This window comes from Taudactylus pleione, unplaced genomic scaffold (genome assembly GCF_031769625.1).
Source record: "Taudactylus pleione unplaced genomic scaffold, aTauple2 ptg000311l, whole genome shotgun sequence".
NCBI lineage: Eukaryota > Metazoa > Chordata > Amphibia > Anura > Myobatrachidae > Taudactylus > Taudactylus pleione.
Window position 1 is genome coordinate 971,989 of NW_028284712.1, and position 24,533 is coordinate 996,521.

At 43.8% G+C, this 24,533-nt stretch overlaps 1 protein-coding gene across 2 annotated transcripts in view; it reads left to right on the plus strand.

The window, feature by feature from the left end:
- Nucleotides 1-287: 287 nt before the first annotated feature.
- Nucleotides 288-24,533, plus strand: part of NOL6 (nucleolar protein 6) — a 106,121-nt gene continuing 81,875 nt past the window's right edge. The window contains exon 1 of one of the 2 annotated variants that reach the window (XM_088442407.1): nucleotides 288-440. In XM_088442407.1, the coding sequence (XP_088298533.1) occupies nucleotides 420-440 (21 nt within the window). In that variant the 5' untranslated portion in view covers nucleotides 288-419. The other variant, XM_088442408.1, reaches the window with a different exon arrangement.

Below are 24,533 nucleotides of genomic sequence, written 5' to 3' on the forward strand. Positions count from 1 at the left end.
TCACTGCACAAAGTCTAAAAACTTGTAAAACATAATAAATTTACTCCATGTTGGTGCACTCAGAAGGAAAAACTGAAAATGATCATTATCCCTATGGTGCAATCATCACAACTATGAGCACATCCCAAAAAGAAGATGCATAACACATTGTATGGTAAATATATATTACAGCCAGATTACAGAGTACAACTAGAAAAAAACTACATTCTGAAAAATACATAGACCGTAAAGTATGGGCAGGCGTGCCAGTTACCATCATGGCGGATGCTGAATCACCAGCTGCCCTGATCCAGCATGGCTGCGTCCCGGTGACAGAGGGAAGAGAGTGACGTGACCTATGCGACGAGCATGTCCAATGAGGGGACCGGAGTAGGCGGGGTCAGGGCTGCCTGTGTCCCACGTGTGCGGCTGGTGAGGAGATGACGGGAAAACGGAGCCAGGTACTGGGGACGGGAACCGGGGACACCTGGAGCGGAGAGGGCGGAGCCTGGGTCCCGGCAACAGGATGCGCTGTACAGCTCATTTATACATGTTATCATTTTATATATATACATTATACTACAGCTCCACACTGTATCCTTCCCCTATATACTGTACTACAGCTCCACACTGTATCCTTCCCCTATATACTGTACTACAGCTCCACACTGTATCCTTCCCCTATATACTGTACTACAGCTCCACACTGTATCCTTCCCCTATGTACATTACTGCAGCTCCATACTGTATCCTTCCCCTATATACTGTACTACAGCTCCACACTGTATCCTTCCCCTATATACTGTACTACAGCTCCACACTGTATCCTTCCCCTATATACTGTACTACAGCTCCATACTGTATCCTTCCCCTATATACTGTACTACAGCTCCACACTGTATCCTTCCCCTATATACTGTACTACAGCTCCACACTGTATCCTTCCCCTATATACTGTACTACAGCTCCATACTGTATCCTTCCCCTATATACTATACTACAGCTCCATACTGTATCCTCCCCTATATACTGTACTACAGCTCCACACTGTATCCTTCCCCTATATACTGTACTACAGCTCCACACTGTATCCTTCCCCTATATACTGTACTACAGCTCCACACTGTATCCTTCCCCTATATACTGTACTACAGCTCCATACTGTATCCTTCCCCTATATACTATACTACAGCTCCATACTGTATCCTTCCCCTATATACTATACTACAGCTCCACACTGTATCCTTCCCCTATATACATTACTGCAGCTCCATACTGTATCCTTCCCCTATATACTGTACTACAGCTCCACACTGTATCCTTCCCCTATATACATTACTGCAGCTCCATACTGTATCCTTCCCCTATATACTGTACTACAGCTCCACACTGTATCCTTCCCCTATATACTGTACTACAGCTCCACACTGTATCCTTCCCCTATATACTGTACTACAGCTCCACACTGTATCCTTCCCCTATATACTGTACTACAGCTCCACACTGTATCCTTCCCCTATATACTGTACTACAGCTCCATACTGTATCCTTCCCCTATATACTATACTACAGCTCCACACTGTATCCTCCCCTATATACTATACTACAGCTCCATACTGTATCCTTCCCCTATATACTGTACTACAGCTCCACACTGTATCCTTCCCCTATATACTGTACTACAGCTCCACACTGTATCCTTCCCCTATATACTGTACTACAGCTCCATACTGTATCCTTCCCCTATATACTATACTACAGCTCCATACTGTATCCTTCCCCTATATACTATACTACAGCTCCACACTGTATCCTTCCCCTATATACATTACTGCAGCTCCATACTGTATCCTTCCCCTATATACTGTACTACAGCTCCACACTGTATCCTTCCCCTATATACATTACTGCAGCTCCATACTGTATCCTTCCCCTATATACTGTACTACAGCTCCACACTGTATCCTTCCCCTATATACTGTACTACAGCTCCACACTGTATCCTTCCCCTATATACTGTACTACAGCTCCACACTGTATCCTTCCCCTATATACTGTACTACAGCTCCACACTGTATCCTTCCCCTATATACTGTACTACAGCTCCATACTGTATCCTTCCCCTATATACTATACTACAGCTCCACACTGTATCCTCCCCTATATACTATACTACAGCTCCATACTGTATCCTTCCCCTATATACTGTACTACAGCTCCATACTGTAACCTTCCCCTATATACTGTACTACAGCTCCACACTGTATCCTTCCCCTATATACTGTACTACAGCTCCACACTGTATCCTTCCCCTATATACTGTACTACAGCTCCATACTGTATCCTTCCCCTATATACTATACTACAGCTCCATACTGTATCCTTCCCCTATATACTATACTACAGATCCACACTGTATCCTTCCCCTATATACATTACTGCAGCTCCATACTGTATCCTTCCCCTATATACTGTACTACAGCTCCACACTGTATCCTTCCCCTATATACATTACTGCAGCTCCATACTGTATCCTTCCCCTATATACTGTACTACAGCTCCACACTGTATCCTTCCCCTATATACTGTACTACAGCTCCACACTGTATCCTTCCCCTATATACTGTACTACAGCTCCACACTGTATCCTTCCCCTATATACTGTACTACAGCTCCACACTGTATCCTTCCCCTATATACTGTACTACAGCTCCATACTGTATCCTTCCCCTATATACTATACTACAGCTCCACACTGTATCCTCCCCTATATACTATACTACAGCTCCATACTGTATCCTTCCCCTATATACTGTACTACAGCTCCATACTGTAACCTTCCCCTATATACTGTACTACAGCTCCACACTGTATCCTTCCCCTATATACTGTACTACAGCTCCACACTGTATCCTTCCCCTATATACTGTACTACAGCTCCATACTGTATCCTTCCCCTATATACTATACTACAGCTCCATACTGTATCCTTCCCCTATATACTATACTACAGCTCCACACTGTATCCTTCCCCTATATACATTACTGCAGCTCCATACTGTATCCTTCCCCTATATACTGTACTACAGCTCCACACTGTATCCTTCCCCTATATACATTACTGCAGCTCCATACTGTATCCTTCCCCTATATACTGTACTACAGCTCCACACTGTATCCTTCCCCTATATACTGTACTACAGCTCCACACTGTATCCTTCCCCTATATACTGTACTACAGCTCCACACTGTATCCTTCCCCTATATACTGTACTACAGCTCCACACTGTATCCTTCCCCTATATACTGTACTACAGCTCCATACTGTATCCTTCCCCTATATACTATACTACAGCTCCACACTGTATCCTCCCCTATATACTATACTACAGCTCCATACTGTATCCTTCCCCTATATACTGTACTACAGCTCCATACTGTAACCTTCCCCTATATACTGTACTACAGCTCCACACTGTATCCTTCCCCTATATACTGTACTACAGCTCCACACTGTATCCTTCCCCTATATACTGTACTACAGCTCCATACTGTATCCTTCCCCTATATACTATACTACAGCTCCATACTGTATCCTCCCCTATATACTGTACTACAGCTCCACACTGTATCCTTCCCCTATATACTGTACTACAGCTCCACACTGTATCCTTCCCCTATATACTGTACTACAGCTCCACACTGTATCCTTCCCCTATATACTGTACTACAGCTCCACACTGTATCCTTCCCCTATATACTGTACTACAGCTCCATACTGTATCCTTCCCCTATATACTATACTACAGCTCCATACTGTATCCTTCCCCTATATACTATACTACAGCTCCACACTGTATCCTTCCCCTATATACATTACTGCAGCTCCATACTGTATCCTTCCCCTATATACTGTACTACAGCTCCACACTGTATCCTTCCCCTATATACATTACTGCAGCTCCATACTGTATCCTTCCCCTATATACTGTACTACAGCTCCACACTGTATCCTTCCCCTATATACTGTACTACAGCTCCACACTGTATCCTTCCCCTATATACTGTACTACAGCTCCACACTGTATCCTTCCCCTATATACTGTACTACAGCTCCACACTGTATCCTTCCCCTATATACTGTACTACAGCTCCATACTGTATCCTTCCCCTATATACTATACTACAGCTCCACACTGTATCCTCCCCTATATACTATACTACAGCTCCATACTGTATCCTTCCCCTATATACTGTACTACAGCTCCATACTGTATCCTTCCCCTATATACTGTACTACAGCTCCACACTGTATCCTTCCCCTATATACTGTACTACAGCTCCACACTGTATCCTTCCCCTATATACTGTACTACAGCTCCATACTGTATCCTTCCCCTATATACTATACTACAGCTCCATACTGTATCCTCCCCTATATACTGTACTACAGCTCCACACTGTATCCTTCCCCTATATACTGTACTACAGCTCCACACTGTATCCTTCCCCTATATACTGTACTACAGCTCCACACTGTATCCTTCCCCTATATACTGTACTACAGCTCCACACTGTATCCTTCCCCTATATACTGTACTACAGCTCCACACTGTATCCTTCCCCTATATACTGTACTACAGCTCCATACTGTATCCTTCCCCTATATACTGTACTACAGCTCCATACTGTATCCTTCCCCTATATACTGTACTACAGCTCCATACTGTATCCTTCCCCTATATACTGTACTACAGCTCCATACTGTATCCTTCCCCTATATACTGTACTACAGCTCCATACTGTATCCTTCCCCTATATACTGTACTACAGCTCCACACTGTATCCTTCCCCTATATACTGTACTACAGCTCCACACTGTATCCTTCCCCTATATACTATACAGCTCCACACTGTATCCTTCCCCTATATACTGTACTACAGCTCCATACTGTATCCTTCCCCTATATACTGTACTACAGCTCCACACTGTATCCTTCCCCTATATACTGTACTACAGCTCCACACTGTATCCTTCCCCTATATACTGTACTACAGCTCCACACTGTATCCTTCCCCTATATACTGTACTACAGCTCCACACTGTATCCTTCCCCTATATACTGTACTACAGCTCCACACTGTATCCTTCCCCTATATACTGTACTACAGCTCCATACTGTATCCTCCCCTATATACTGTACTACAGCTCCACACTGTATCCTTCCCCTATATACTGTACTACAGCTCCATACTGTATCCTCCCCTATATACTGTACTACAGCTCCACACTGTATCCTTCCCCTATATACTGTACTACAGCTCCATACTGTATCCTTCCCCTATATACTGTACTACAGCTCCATACTGTATCCTTCCCCTATATACTGTACTACAGCTCCATACTGTATCCTTCCCCTATATACTGTACTACAGCTCCATACTGTATCCTCCCCTATATACTGTACTACAGCTCCACACTGTATCCTTCCCCTATATACTGTACTACAGCTCCACACTGTATCCTTCCCCTATATACTGTACTACAGCTCCACACTGTATCCTTCCCCTATATACTGTACTACAGCTCCACACTGTATCCTTCCCCTATATACTGTACTGCAGCTCCATACTGTATCCTTCCCCTATATACTGTACTGCAGCTCCACACTGTATCCTTCCTCTATATACTGTACTACAGCTCCACACTGTATCCTTCCCCTATATACTGTACTACAGCTCCACACTGTATCCTTCCCCTATATACTGTACTACAGCTCCACACTGTATCCTTCCCCTATATACTGTACTACAGCTCCATACTGTATCCTTCCCCTATATACTATACTACAGCTCCACACTGTATCCTCCCCTATATACTATACTACAGCTCCATACTGTATCCTTCCCCTATATACTGTACTACAGCTCCATACTGTAACCTTCCCCTATATACTGTACTACAGCTCCACACTGTATCCTTCCCCTATATACTGTACTACAGCTCCACACTGTATCCTTCCCCTATATACTGTACTACAGCTCCACACTGTATCCTTCCCCTATATACTATACTACAGCTCCATACTATATCCTCCCCTATATACTGTACTACAGCTCCACACTGTATCCTTCCCCTATATACTGTACTACAGCTCCACACTGTATCCTTCCCCTATATACTGTACTACAGCTCCACACTGTATCCTTCCCCTATATACTGTACTACAGCTCCACACTGTATCCTTCCCCTATATACTGTACTACAGCTCCACACTGTATCCTTCCCCTATATACTGTACTACAGCTCCACACTGTATCCTTCCCCTATATACTGTACTACAGCTCCATACTGTATCCTTCCCCTATATACTGTACTACAGCTCCATACTGTATCCTTCCCCTATATACTGTACTACAGCTCCATACTGTATCCTTCCCCTATATACTGTACTACAGCTCCATACTGTATCCTTCCCCTATATACTGTACTACAGCTCCATACTGTATCCTTCCCCTATATACTGTACTACAGCTCCACACTGTATCCTTCCCCTATATACTGTACTACAGCTCCACACTGTATCCTTCCCCTATATACTGTACTACAGCTCCATACTGTATCCTTCCCCTATATACTGTACTACAGCTCCATACTGTATCCTTCCCCTATATACTGTACTACAGCTCCACACTGTATCCTTCCCCTATATACTGTACTACAGCTCCACACTGTATCCTTCCCCTATATACTGTACTACAGCTCCACACTGTATCCTTCCCCTATATACTGTACTACAGCTCCACACTGTATCCTTCCCCTATATACTGTACTACAGCTCCACACTGTATCCTTCCCCTATATACTGTACTACAGCTCCACACTGTATCCTTCCCCTATATACTGTACTACAGCTCCACACTGTATCCTTCCCCTATATACTGTACTACAGCTCCACACTGTATCCTTCCCCTATATACTGTACTACAGCTCCATACTGTATCCTTCCCCTATATACTGTACTACAGCTCCATACTGTATCCTTCCCCTATATACTGTACTACAGCTCCATACTGTATCCTTCCCCTATATACTGTACTACAGCTCCACACTGTATCCTTCCCCTATATACTGTACTACAGCTCCACACTGTATCCTTCCCCTATATACTGTACTACAGCTCCACACTGTATCCTTCCCCTATATACTGTACTACAGCTCCACACTGTATCCTTCCCCTATATACTGTACTACAGCTCCACACTGTATCCTTCCCCTATATACTGTACTACAGCTCCACACTGTATCCTTCCCCTATATACTGTACTACAGCTCCACACTGTATCCTTCCCCTATATACTGTACTACAGCTCCACACTGTATCCTTCCCCTATATACTGTACTACAGCTCCACACTGTATCCTTCCCCTATATACTGTACTACAGCTCCACACTGTATCCTCCCCTATATACTGTACTACAGCTCCACACTGTATCCTTCCCCTATATACTGTACTACAGCTCCATACTGTATCCTCCCCTATATACTGTACTACAGCTCCACACTGTATCCTTCCCCTATATACTGTACTACAGCTCCATACTGTATCCTTCCCCTATATACTGTACTACAGCTCCACACTGTATCCTTCCCCTATATACTGTACTACAGCTCCACACTGTATCCTTCCCCTATATACTGTACTACAGCTCCACACTGTATCCTTCCCCTATATACTGTACTACAGCTCCACACTGTATCCTTCCCCTATATACTGTACTACAGCTCCATACTGTATCCTTCCCCTATATACTGTACTACAGCTCCATACTGTATCCTTCCCCTATATACTGTACTACAGCTCCATACTGTATCCTTCCCCTATATACTGTACTACAGCTCCATACTGTATCCTTCCCCTATATACTGTACTACAGCTCCATACTGTATCCTTCCCCTATATACTGTACTACAGCTCCACACTGTATCCTTCCCCTATATACTGTACTACAGCTCCACACTGTATCCTTCCCCTATATACTGTACTACAGCTCCACACTGTATCCTTCCCCTATATACTGTACTACAGCTCCACACTGTATCCTTCCCCTATATACTGTACTACAGCTCCACACTGTATCCTTCCCCTATATACTGTACTACAGCTCCACACTGTATCCTTCCCCTATATACTGTACTACAGCTCCACACTGTATCCTTCCCCTATATACTGTACTACAGCTCCACACTGTATCCTTCCCCTATATACTGTACTACAGCTCCACACTGTATCCTTCCCCTATATACTGTACTACAGCTCCACACTGTATCCTTCCCCTATATACTGTACTACAGCTCCACACTGTATCCTTCCCCTATATACTGTACTACAGCTCCACACTGTATCCTTCCCCTATATACTGTACTACAGCTCCACACTGTATCCTTCCCCTATATACTGTACTACAGCTCCACACTGTATCCTTCCCCTATATACTGTACTACAGCTCCACACTGTATCCTTCCCCTATATACTGTACTACAGCTCCACACTGTATCCTTCCCCTATATACTGTACTACAGCTCCACACTGTATCCTTCCCCTATATACTGTACTACAGCTCCACACTGTATCCTTCCCCTATATACTGTACTACAGCTCCACACTGTATCCTTCCCCTATATACTGTACTACAGCTCCACACTGTATCCTTCCCCTATATACTGTACTACAGCTCCACACTGTATCCTTCCCCTATATACTGTACTACAGCTCCACACTGTATCCTTCCCCTATATACTGTACTACAGCTCCACACTGTATCCTTCCCCTATATACTGTACTACAGCTCCACACTGTATCCTTCCCCTATATACTGTACTACAGCTCCACACTGTATCCTTCCCCTATATACTGTACTACAGCTCCACACTGTATCCTTCCCCTATATACTGTACTACAGCTCCACACTGTATCCTTCCCCTATATACTGTACTACAGCTCCACACTGTATCCTCCCCTATATACTGTACTACAGCTCCACACTGTATCCTTCCCCTATATACTGTACTACAGCTCCACACTGTATCCTTCCCCTATATACTGTACTACAGCTCCACACTGTATCCTCCCCTATATACTGTACTACAGCTCCACACTGTATCCTTCCCCTATATACTGTACTACAGCTCCACACTGTATCCTCCCCTATATACTGTACTACAGCTCCACACTGTATCCTCCCCTATGTACATTACTGCAGCTCCACACTGTATCCTTCCCCTATATACTGTACTACAGCTCCACACTGTATCCTCCCCTATGTACATTACTGCAGCTCCACACTGTATCCTTCCCCTATATACTGTACTACAGCTCCACACTGTATCCTTCCCCTATATACTGTACTACAGCTCCACACTGTATCCTTCCCCTATATACTGTACTACAGCTCCACACTGTATCCTTCCCCTATATACTGTACTACAGCTCCACACTGTATCCTTCCCCTATATACTATACTACAGCTCCACACTGTATCCTTCCCCTATATACTATACTACAGCTCCACACTGTATCCTTCCCCTATATACTGTACTACAGCTCCACACTGTATCCTTCCCCTATATACATTACTGCAGCTCCATACTGTATCCTTCCCCTATATACTGTACTACAGCTCCACACTGTATCCTTCCCCTATATACTGTACTACAGCTCCACACTGTATCCTTCCCCTATATACTGTACTACAGCTCCACACTGTATCCTTCCCCTATATACTGTACTACAGCTCCACACTGTATCCTTCCCCTATATACTGTACTACAGCTCCACACTGTATCCTTCCCCTATATACTGTACTACAGCTCCACACTGTAACCTTCCCCTATATACTGTGGAGCTGTACTACAGCTCCACACTGTATCCTTCCCCTATATACTGTACTACAGCTCCACACTGTATCCTTCCCCTATATACTGTACTACAGCTCCACACTGTATCCTTCCCCTATATACTATACTACAGCTCCACACTGTATCCTCCCCTATATACTATACTACAGCTCCACACTGTATCCTTCCCCTATATACTGTACTACAGCTCCACACTGTAACCTTCCCCTATATACTGTACTACAGCACCACACTGTATCCTTCCCCTATATACTGTACTACAGCTCCACACTGTATCCTTCCCCTATATACTGTACTACAGCTCCACACTGTATCCTTCCCCTATATACTATACTACAGCTCCACACTGTATCCTCCCCTATATACTGTACTACAGCTCCACACTGTATCCTTCCCCTATATACTGTACTACAGCTCCACACTGTATCCTTCCCCTATATACTGTACTACAGCTCCACACTGTATCCTTCCCCTATATACTGTACTACAGCTCCACACTGTATCCTTCCCCTATATACTGTACTACAGCTCCACACTGGTTCCTTCCCCTATATACTGTACTACAGCTCCACACTGGTTCCTTCCCCTATATACTATACTACAGCTCCACACTGTATCCTTCCCCTATATACATTACTGCAGCTCCATACTGTATCCTTCCCCTATATACTGTACTACAGCTCCACACTGTATCCTTCCCCTATATACTGTACTACAGCTCCACACTGTATCCTCCCCTATATACTGTACTACAGCTCCACACTGTATCCTTCCCCTATATACTGTACTACAGCTCCACACTGTATCCTCCCCCTATATACTGTACTACAGCTCCACACTGTATCCTTCCCCTATATACTGTACTACAGCTCCACACTGTATCCTTCCCCTATATACTGTACTACAGCTCCACACTGTATCCTTCCCCTATATACTGTACTACAGCTCCACACTGTATCCTTCCCCTATATACTGTACTACAGCTCCACACTGTATCCTTCCCCTATATACTGTACTACAGCTCCACACTGTATCCTTCCCCTATATACTGTACTACAGCTCCACACTGTATCCTTCCCCTATATACTGTACTACAGCTCCACACTGTATCCTTCCCCTATATACTGTACTACAGCTCCACACTGTATCCTTCCCCTATATACTGTACTACAGCTCCATACTGTATCCTTCCCCTATATACTGTACTACAGCTCCATACTGTATCCTTCCCCTATATACTGTACTACAGCTCCATACTGTATCCTTCCCCTATATACTGTACTACAGCTCCATACTGTATCCTTCCCCTATATACTGTACTACAGCTCCACACTGTATCCTTCCCCTATATACTGTACTACAGCTCCACACTGTATCCTTCCCCTATATACTGTACTACAGCTCCACACTGTATCCTTCCCCTATATACTGTACTACAGCTCCACACTGTATCCTCCCCTATATACTGTACTACAGCTCCACACTGTATCCTTCCCCTATATACTGTACTACAGCTCCACACTGTATCCTTCCCCTATATACTGTACTACAGCTCCACACTGTATCCTTCCCCTATATACTGTACTACAGCTCCACACTGTATCCTTCCCCTATATACTGTACTACAGCTCCACACTGTATCCTTCCCCTATATACTGTACTACAGCTCCACACTGTATCCTTCCCCTATATACTGTACTACAGCTCCACACTGTATCCTTCCCCTATATACTGTACTACAGCTCCACACTGTATCCTTCCCCTATATACTGTACTACAGCTCCACACTGTATCCTTCCCCTATATACTGTACTACAGCTCCACACTGTATCCTTCCCCTATATACTGTACTACAGCTCCACACTGTATCCTTCCCCTATATACTGTACTACAGCTCCACACTGTATCCTTCCCCTATATACTGTACTACAGCTCCACACTGTATCCTTCCCCTATATACTGTACTACAGCTCCACACTGTATCCTTCCCCTATATACTGTACTACAGCTCCACACTGTATCCTTCCCCTATATACTGTACTACAGCTCCACACTGTATCCTTCCCCTATATACTGTACTACAGCTCCACACTGTATCCTTCCCCTATATACTGTACTACAGCTCCACACTGTATCCTTCCCCTATATTCTGTACTACAGCTCCACACTGTATCCTTCCCCTATATACTGTACTACAGCACCACACTGTATCCTTCCCCTATATACTGTACTACAGCTCCACACTGTATCCTTCCCCTATATACTGTACTACAGCTCCACACTGTATCCTTCCCCTATATACTGTACTACAGCTCCACACTGTATCCTTCCCCTATATACTGTACTACAGCTCCACACTGTATCCTTCCCCTATATACTGTACTACAGCTCCACACTGTATCCTCCCCTATATACTGTACTACAGCTCCACACTGTATCCTCCCCTATATACTGTACTACAGCTCCACACTGTATACTTCCCCTATATACTGTACTACAGCTCCACACTGTATCCTCCCCTATATACTGTACTACAGCTCCACACTGTATCCTTCCCCTATATACTGTACTACAGCTCCACACTAAATCCTTCCCCTATATACTGTACTACAGCTCCACACTGTATCCTCCCCTATGTACATTACTGCAGCTCCACACTGTATCCTTCCCCTATATACATTACTGCAGCTCCACACTGTATCCTTCCCCTATATACTGTACTACAGCTCCACACTGTATCCTTCCCCCTATATACTGTACTACAGCTCCACACTGTATCCTTCCCCTATATACTGTACTACAGCTCCACACTGTATCCATCCCCTATATACTGTACTACAGCTCCACACTGTATCCATCCCCTATATACTGTACTACAGCTCCATACTGTATCCATCCCCTATATACTGTACTACAGCTCCATACTGTATCCATCCCCTATATACTGTACTACAGCTCCACACTGTATCCTTCCCCTATATACTGTACTACAGCTCCACACTGTATCCTCCCCTATGTACATTACTGCAGCTCCACACTGTATCCTTTCCCTATATACTGTACTACAGCTCCACACTGTATCCTTCCCCCTATATACTGTACTACAGCTCCATACTGTATCCTTCCCCTATGTACATTACTGCAGCTCCATACTGTATCCTTTCCCTATATACTGTACTACAGCTCCATACTGTATCCATCCCCTATATACTGTACTACAGCTCCACACTGTACTACAGCTCCACACTGTATCCATCCCCTATATACTGTACTACAGCTCCACACTGTATCCTTCCCCTATATACTGTACTACAGCTCCACACTGTATCCTTCCCCTATATACTGTACTACAGCTCCACACTGTATCCTCCCCTATGTACATTACTGCAGCTCCACACTGTATCCTTTCCCTATATACTGTACTACAGCTCCACACTGTATCCTTCCCCCTATATACTGTACTACAGCTCCATACTGTATCCTTCCCTATATACTGTACTACAGCTCCATACTGTATCATTTCCCTATATACTGTACTACAGCTCCATACTGTATCCATCCCCTATATACTGTACTACAGCTCCACACTGTACTACAGCTCCACACTGTATCCATCCCCTATATACTGTACTACAGCTCCATACTGTATCCTTCCCCTATATACTGTACTACAGCTCCACACTGTATCCTTCCCCTATATACTATACTACAGCTCCATACTGTATCCTTCCCCTATATACTGTACTACAGCTCCATACTGTATCCTTCCCCTATATACTATACTACAGCTCCATACTGTATCCTTCCCCTATATACTGTACTACAGCTCCACACTGTATCCTTCCCCTATATACTGTACTACAGCTCCATACTGTATCCTTCCCCTATATACTGTACTACAGCTCCATACTGTATCCATCCCCTATATACTGTACTACAGCTCCACACTGTACTACAGCTCCACACTGTATCCATCCCCTATACACTGTACTACAGCTCCACACTGTATCCTTCCCCTATATACTGTACTACAGCTCCACACTGTATCCTTCCCCTATATACTGTACTACAGCTCCATACTGTATCCTTCCCCTATATACTGTACTACAGCTCCATACTGTATCCTTCCCCTATATACTGTACTACAGCTCCATACTGTATCCTTCCCCTATATACTGTACTACAGCTCCATACTGTATCCTTCCCCTATATACTGTACTACAGCTCCATACTGTATCCTTCCCCTATATACTGTACTACAGCTCCATACTGTATCCTTCCCCTATATACTGTACTACAGCTCCATACTGTATCCTTCCCCTATATACTGTACTACAGCTCCACACTGTATCCTTCCCCTATATACTGTACTACAGCTCCATACTGTATCCTTCCCCTATATACTGTACTACAGCTCCATACTGTATCCTTCCCCTATATACTGTACTACAGCTCCATACTGTATCCTTCCCCTATATACTGTACTACAGCTCCATACTGTATCCTTCCCCTATATACTGTACTACAGCTCCATACTGTATCCTCCCCTATATACTGTACTACAGCTCCACACTGTATCCTTCCCCTATATACTGTACTACAGCTCCACACTGTATCCTTCCCCTATATACTGTACTACAGCTCCACACTGTATCCTCCCCTATATACTGTACTACAGCTCCACACTGTATCCTTTCCCTATATACTGTACTACAGCTCCACACTGTATCCTTCCCCCTATATACTGTACTACAGCTCCACACTGTATCCTTCCCCTATATACTGTACTACAGCTCCATACTGTATCCATCCCCTATATACTGTACTACAGCTCCATACTGTATCCATCCCCTATATAATGTACTACAGCTCCATACTGTATCCATCCCCTATATACTGTACTACAGCTCCACACTGTATCCTTCCCCTATATACTGTACTACAGCTCCACACTGTATCCTCCCCTATGTACATTACTGCAGCTCCACACTGTATCCTTTCCCTATATACTGTACTACAGCTCCACACTGTATCCTTCCCCCTATATACTGTACTACAGCTCCATACTGTATCCTTCTCCTATGTACATTACTGCAGCTCCATACTGTATCCTTTCCCTATATACTGTACTACAGCTCCATACTGTATCCATCCCCTATATACTGTACTACAGCTCCACACTGTACTACAGCTCCACACTGTATCCATCCCCTATATACTGTACTACAGCTCCACACTGTATCCTTCCCCTATATACTGTACTACAGCTCCACACTGTATCCTTCCCCTATATACTGTACTACAGCTCCACACTGTATCCTCCCCTATGTACATTACTGCAGCTCCACACTGTATCCTTTCCCTATATACTGTACTACAGCTCCACACTGTATCCTTCCCCCTATATACTGTACTACAGCTCCATACTGTATCCTCCCCTATATACTGTACTACAGCTCCACACTGTATACTTCCCCTATATACTGTACTACAGCTCCACTCTATCCTTCCCCTATATACTGTACTACAGCTCCATACTGTATCCTTCCCCTATATACTGTAATACAGCTCCATACTGTATCCTCCCCTATATACATTATACTACAGCTCCACACTGTATCCTTCCCCTATATACTGTACTACAGCTCCATACTGTATCCTTCCCCTATATACTGTACTACAGCTCCACACTGTATCCTCCCCTATGTACATTACTGCAGCTCCACACTGTATCCTTTCCCTATATACTGTAATACAGCTCCATACTGTATCCTTCCCCTATATACTGTAATACAGCTCCATACTGTACCCATCCCCTATATACTGTACTACAGCTCCACACTGTATCCTTCCCCTATATACTGTACTACAGCTCCACACTGTATCCTTCCCCTATATACTGTACTACAGCTCCACACTGTATCCTTCCCCTATATGCTGTACTACAGCTCCATACTGTATCCATCCCCTATATACTGTACTACAGCTCCACACTGTATCCTTCCCCTATATACTGTACTACAGCTCCATACTGTATCCTTCCCCTATATACTGTACTACAGCTCCACACTGTATCCTCCCCTATGTACATTACTGCAGCTCCACACTGTATCCTTTCCCTATATACTGTACTACAGCTCCACACTGTATCCTTCCCCCTATATACTGTACTACAGCTCCATACTGTATCCTTCCCCTATATACTGTACTACAGCTCCATACTGTATCCTTTCCCTATATACTGTACTACAGCTCCATACTGTATCCATCCCCTTTATACTGTACTACAGCTCCACACTGTACTACAGCTCCACACTGTATCCTCCCCTATATACTGTACTACAGCTCCACACTGTATACTTCCCCTATTTACTGTACTACAGCTCCATACTGTATCCTCCCCTATATACTGTACTACAGCTCCACACTGTATCCTTCCCCTATATACTGTACTACAGCTCCACACTGTATCCTTCCCCCTATATACTGTACTACAGCTCCACACTGTATCCTCCCCTATGTACATTACTGCAGCTCCACACTGTATCCTTTCCCTATATACTGTACTACAGCTCCACACTGTATCCTTCCCCCTATATACTGTACTACAGCTCCACACTGTATCCTTCCCCTATATACTGTACTACAGCTCCATAATGTATCCATCCCCTATATACTGTACTACAGCTCCATACTGTATCCATCCCCTATATACTGTACTACAGCTCCATACTGTATCCATCCCCTATATACTGTACTACAGCTCCACACTGTACTACAGCTCCACACTGTATCCTCCCCTATATACTGTACTACAGCTCCACACTGTATCCTCCCCTATATACTGTACTACAGCTCCACACTGTATCCTTCCCCTATATACTGTACTACAGCTCCACACTGTATCCTTCCCCTATATACTGTACTACAGCTCCACACTGTATCCTCCCCTATGTACATTACTGCAGCTCCACACTGTATCCTTTCCCTATATACTGTACTACAGCTCCACACTGTATCCTTCCCCCTATATACTGTACTACAGCTCCATACTGTATCCTTCTCCTATGTACATTACTGCAGCTCCATACTGTATCCTTTCCCTATATACTGTACTACAGCTCCATACTGTATCCATCCCCTATATACTGTACTACAGCTCCACACTGTATCCATCCCCTATATACTGTACTACAGCTCCACACTTTATCCTTCCCCTATATACTGTACTACAGCTCCACACTGTATCCTTCCCCTATATACTGTACTACAGCTCCACACTGTATCCTCCCCTATGTACATTACTGCAGCTCCACACTGTATCCTTTCCCTATATACTGTACTACAGCTCCACACTGTATCCTTCCCCCTATATACTGTACTACAGCTCCATACTGTATCCTTCCCTATATACTGTACTACAGCTCCATACTGTCTCCTTCCCCTATATACTGTACTACAGCTCCATACTGTATCCATCCCCTATATACTGTACTACAGCTCCACACTGTACTACAGCTCCACACTGTATCCTCCCCTATATACTGTACTACAGCTCCACACTGTATCCTCCCCTATATACTGTACTACAGCTCCACACTGTATCCTTCCCCTATATACTGTACTACAGCTCCACACTGTATCCTTCCCCTATATACTGTACTACAGCTCCACACTGTATCCTCCCCTATGTACATTACTGCAGCTCCACACTGTATCCTTTCCCTATATACTGTACTACAGCTCCACACTGTATCCTTCCCCCTATATACTGTACTACAGCTCCATACTGTATCCTTCTCCTATGTACATTACTGCAGCTCCATACTGTATCCTTTCCCTATATACTGTACTACAGCTCCATACTGTATCCATCCCCTATATACTGTACTACAGCTCCACACTGTATCCATCCCCTATATACTGTACTACAGCTCCACACTTTATCCTTCCCCTATATACTGTACTACAGCTCCACACTGTATCCTTCCCCTATATACTGTACTACAGCTCCACACTGTATCCTCCCCTATGTACATTACTGCAGCTCCACACTGTATCCTTTCCCTATATACTGTACTACAGCTCCACACTGTATCCTTCCCCCTATATACTGTACTACAGCTCCATACTGTATCCTTCCCTATATACTGTACTACAGCTCCATACTGTATCCTTTCCCTATATACTGTACTACAGTTCCATACTGTATCCATCCCCTATATACTGTACTACAGCTCCACACTGTACTACAGCTCCACACTGTATCCATCCCCTATATACTGTACTACAGCTCCATACTGTATCCTTCCCCTATATACTGTACTACAGCTCCATACTGTATCCTCCCCTATATTCTGTACTACAGCTCCATACTGTATCCTTCCCTATATACTGTACTACAGCTCCATACTGTATCCTTTCCCTATATACTGTACTACAGCTCCATACTGTATCCATCCCCTATATACTGTACTACAGCTCCACACTGTACTACAGCTCCACACTGTATCCATCCCCTATATACTGTACTACAGCTCCATACTGTATCCTCCCCTATATTCTGTACTACAGCTCCATACTGTATCCTTCCCTATATACTGTACTACAGCTCCATACTGTATCCTTTCCCTATATACTGTACTACAGCTCCACACTGTATCCTTCCCCTATATACTGTACTACAGCTCCACACTGTATCCTCCCCTATGTACATTACTGCAGCTCCACACTGTATCCTTTCCCTATATACTGTACTACAGCTCCATACTGTATCCATCCCCTATATACTGTACTACAGCTCCACACTGTACTACAGCTCCACACTGTATCCATCCCCTATATACTGTACTACAGCTCCATACTGTATCCTTCCCCTATATACTGTACTACAGCTCCATACTGTATCCTCCCCTATATTCTGTACTACAGCTCCATACTGTATCCTTCCCCTATATATTGTACTACAGCTCCATACTGTATCCTCCCCTATATACATTACTGCAGCTCCACACTGTATCCTCCCCTATATACTGTACTACAGCTCCATACTGTATCCTCCCCTATATACTGTACTACAGCTCCACACTGTATACTTCCCCTATATACTGTACTACAGCTCCACTCTATCCTTCCCCTATATACTGTACTACAGCTCCATACTGTATCCTTCCCCTATATACTGTAATACAGCTCCATACTGTATCCTCCCCTATATACATTATACTACAGCTCCACACTGTATCCTTCCCCTATATACTGTACTACAGCTCCATACTGTATCCTTCCCCTATATACTGTACTACAGCTCCACACTGTATCCTCCCCTATGTACATTACTGCAGCTCCACACTGTATCCTTTCCCTATATACTGTACTACAGCTCCACACTGTATCCTTCCCCCTATATACTGTACTACAGCTCCATACTGTATCCTTCCCCTATATACTGTACTACAGCTCCATACTGTATCCTCCCCTATATACTGTACTACAGCTCCATACTGTATCCTACCCTATATACTGTACTACAGCTCCATACTGTATCCTTCCCCTATATACTGTAATACAGCTCCATACTGTACCCATCCCCTATATACTGTACTACAGCTCCACACTGTATCCTTCCCCTATATACTGTACTACAGCTCCACACTGTATCCTTTCCCTATATACTGTACTACAGCTCCACACTGTATCCTTCCCCCTATATACTGTACTACAGCTCCATACTGTATCCTTCCCCTATATACTGTACTACAGCTCCATACTGTATCCTTTCCCTATATACTGTACTACAGCTCCATACTGTATCCATCCCCTTTATACTGTACTACAGCTCCACACTGTACTACAGCTCCACACTGTATCCTCCCCTATATACTGTACTACAGCTCCACACTGTATCCTTCCCCTATATACTCTACTACAGCTCCACACTGTATCCTTCCCCTATATACTGTACTACAGCTCCACACTGTATCCTCCCCTATGTACATTACTGCAGCTCCACACTGTATTCTTTCCCTATATACTGTACTACAGCTCCACACTGTATCCTTCCCCCTATATACTGTACTACAGCTCCATACTGTATCCTTCCCCTATATACTGTACTACAGCTCCATACTGTATCCTTCCCCTATATACTGTACTACAGCTCCATACTGTATCCTTTCCCTATATACTGTACTACAGCTCCATACTGTATCCATCCCCTATATACTGTACTACAGCTCCACACTGTATCCTCCCCTATGTACATTACTGCAGCTCCACACTGTATCCTTTCCCTATATACTGTACTACAGCTCCACACTGTATCCTTCCCCCTATATACTGTACTACAGCTCCATACTGTATCCTTCCCCTATATACTGTACTACAGCTCCATACTGTATCCTTTCCCTATATACTGTACTACAGCTCCATACTGTATCCATCCCCTATATACTGTACTACAGCTCCACACTGTACTACAGCTCCACACTGTATCCATCCCCTATATACTGTACTACAGCTCCATACTGTATCCTTCCCCTATATACTGTACTACAGCTCCATACTGTATCCTCCCCTATATACTGTACTACAGCTCCATACTGTATCCTTCCCCTATATACTGTACTACAGCTCCATACTGTATCCTCCCCTATATACTGTAATACAGCTCCATACTGTATCCTCCCCTATATACATTATACTACAGCTCCACACTGTATCCTTCCCCTATATACTGTACTACAGCTCCATACTGTATCCTTCCCCTATATACTGTACTACAGCTCCACACTGTATCCTCCCCTATATACATTACTGCAGCTCCACACTGTATCCTTCCCCTATATACTGTACTGCAGCTCCACACTGTATCCTCCCCTATATACATTACTGCAGCTCCACACTGTATATTTCCCCTATATACTATACTACAGCTCCACACTGTATCCTCCCCTATATATTATACTACAGCTCCATACTGTATCCTCCCCTATGTACATTACTGCAGCTCCACACTGTCTCCTTCCCCTATATACTGTACTACAGCTCCATACTGTATCCTTCCCCTATATAATATACTACAGCTCCATACTGTATCCTTCCCCTATATACTGTACTACAGCTTCATACTGTATCCTTCCCTATATACTGTACTACAGCTCCACACTGTATCCTCCCCTATATACTGTACTACAGTTCCATACTGTATCCTTCCCCTATATACTGTACTACAGCTCCACACTGTATCCTTCCCCTATATACTGTACTACAGCTCCATACTGTATCCTTCCCCTATATACTGTACTACAGCTCCACACTGTATCCTCCCCTATATACATTACTGCAGCTCCACACTGTATCCTTCCCTATATACTGTACTACAGCTCCATACTGTATCCTCCCCTATATACTGTACTACAGCTCCATACTGTATCCTTCCCCTATATACTGTACTACAGCTCCATACTGTATCCTCCCCTATATACTGTAATACAGCTCCATACTGTATCCTCCCCTATATACTGTACTGCAGCTCCACACTGTATCCTCCCCTATATACTATACTACAGCTCCATACTGTATCCTCCCCTATATACATTACTGCAGCTCCACACTGTATCCTCCCCTATATACTGTACTACAGCTCCATACTGTATCCTCCCCTATATACTGTACTACAGCTCCACACCATCCTTCCCCTATATACTGTACTACAGCTCCACACTGTATCCTTCCCCTATATACTGTACTACAGCTCCACACTGTATCCTTCCCCTATATACTGTACTACAGCTCCACACTGTATCCTCCCCTATGTACATTACTGCAGCTCCACACTGTATCCTTCCCTTATATACTGTACTACAGCTCCACACTGTATCCTTCCCCTATATACTGTACTACAGCTCCATACTGTATCCTTCCCCTATATACTATACTACAGCTCCATACTGTATCCTTCCCCTATATACTGTACTACAGCTTCATACTGTATCCTTCCCTATATACTGTACTACAGCTCCACACTGTATCCTCCCCTATATACTGTACTACAGCTCCATACTGTATCCTTCCCCTATATACTGTACTACAGCTCCACACTGTATCCTTCCCCTATATACTGTACTACAGCTCCACACTGTATCCTTCCCCTATATACTGTACTACATCTCCATACTGTATCCTCCCCTATATACTGTACTGCAGCTCCACACTGTATCCTCCCCTATATACTGTACTACAGTTCCACACTGTATCCTTCCCCTATATACATTACTGCAGCTCCATACTGTATCGTTCCCCTATATACTGTACTACAGCTCCATACTGTATCCTTCCCCTATATACTGTACTACAGCTCCATACTGTATCATCCCCCTATATACTATTCTACAGCTCCACACTGTATCCTTCCCCTATATACATTACTACAGCTCCATACTGTATCCTCCCCTATATACAGTACTACAGCTCCACACTGCATCCTTCACCTATTTACATTAATACAGCTCCATACTGTATCCTCCCCTATATACTGTACTACAGCTCCACACTGTATCCTTCCCCTATATACTGTACTACAGCTCCACACTGTATCCTTCCCCTATATACATTACTGCAGCTCCACACTGTATCCTTCCCCTATATACATTACTGCAGCTCCACACTGTATCCTTCCCCTATATCCTGTACTACAGCTCCACACTGTATCCTTCCCCTATATACTGTACTACAGCTCCATACTGTATCCTTCCACTATATACTGTACTACAGCTCCACACTGTATCCTTCCCCTATATACATTACTGCAGCTCCATACTGTATCCTTCCCCTATATACTGTACTACAGCTCCATACTGTATCCTTCCCCTATATACTGTACTACAGCTCCACACTGTATCCTTCCCTTATATACTGTACTACAGCTCCACACTGTATCCTTCCCCTATATATTGTACTACAGCTCCACACTGTATCCTTCCCCCTATATACTGTACTACAGCTCCACACTGTATCCTTCCCCTATATACTGTACTACAGCTCCACACTGTATCCTCCCCTATATACTGTACTACAGCTCCACACTGTATCCTCCCCTATATACTGTACTACAGCTCCACAGTGTATCCTTCCCCTATATACTGTACTACAGCTTCACACTGTATCCTCCCCTATATACATTACTGCAGCTCCACACTGTATCCTTCCCCTATATACTGTACTACAGCTTCATACTGTATCCTTCCCTATATACTGTACTACAGCTCCACACTGTATCCTCCCCTATATACTGTACTACAGCTCCATACTGTATCCTTCCCCTATATACTGTACTACAGCTCCACTCTGTATCCTTCCCCTATATACTGTACTACAGCTCCATACTGTATCCTTCCCTATATACTGTACTGCAGCTCCACACTGTATCCTTCCCCTATATACATTACTGTTGCTCCATACTGTATCCTTCCCCTATATACTGTACTACAGCTCCATACTGTATCCTTCCCCTATATACTGTACTACAGCTCCATACTGTATCATCCCCCTATATACTATTCTACAGCTCCATACTGTATCCTTCCCCTATATACATTACTACAGCTCCATACTGTATCCTCCCCTATATACAGTACTACAGCTCCACACTGTATCCTTCCCCTATATACATTACTACAGCTCCATACTGTATCCTCCCCTATATACTGTACTACAGCTCCTTACTGTATCCTTCCCCTATATACTGTACTACAGCTCCACACTGTATCCTTCCCCTATATACTGTACTACAGCTCCACACTGTATCCTTCCCCTATATACATTACTGCAGCTCCATACTGTATCCTTCCTTTATATACTGTACTACAGCTCCATACTGTATCCTTCCCCTATATACTGTACTACAGCTCCATACTGTATCCTTCCCCTATATACTGTACTACAGCTCCATACTGTATCCTTCCCCTATATACTGTACTACAGCTCCACACCGTACTACAGCTCCACACTGTATCCTTCCCCTATATACTGTACTGCAGCTCCACACTGTATCCTTCCCCTATATACTGTACTACAGCTCCACACTGTATCCTTCCCCTATATACTGTACTACAGCTCCACACTGTATCCTTCCCCTATATACTGTACTACAGCTCCACACTGTATCCTCCCCTATATACTGTACTACATCTCCACACTGTATCCTTCCCCTATATACTGTACTACAGCTCCATATTGTATCCTTCCCCTATATACTGTACTACAGCTCCACACTGTATCCTTCCCCCATTTACTGTACTACAGCTCCACACTGTATCCTTCCCCTATATACATTACTGCAGCTCCATACTGTATCCTTCCCCTATATACTGTATTGCAGCTCCATACTGTATCCTTCCCCTATATACTGTACTACAGCTCCATACTGTATCCTCCCCTATATACTGTACTACAGCTCCACACTGTATCATCCCCCTATATACTGTACTACAGCTCCATACTGTATACTTCCCCTATATACTGTACTACAGCTCCATACTGTATCCTTTCCCTATATACTGTACTACAGCTCCACACTGTATCTTTCCCCTAAATACTGTACTACAGCTCCACACTGTATCCTTCCCCTATATA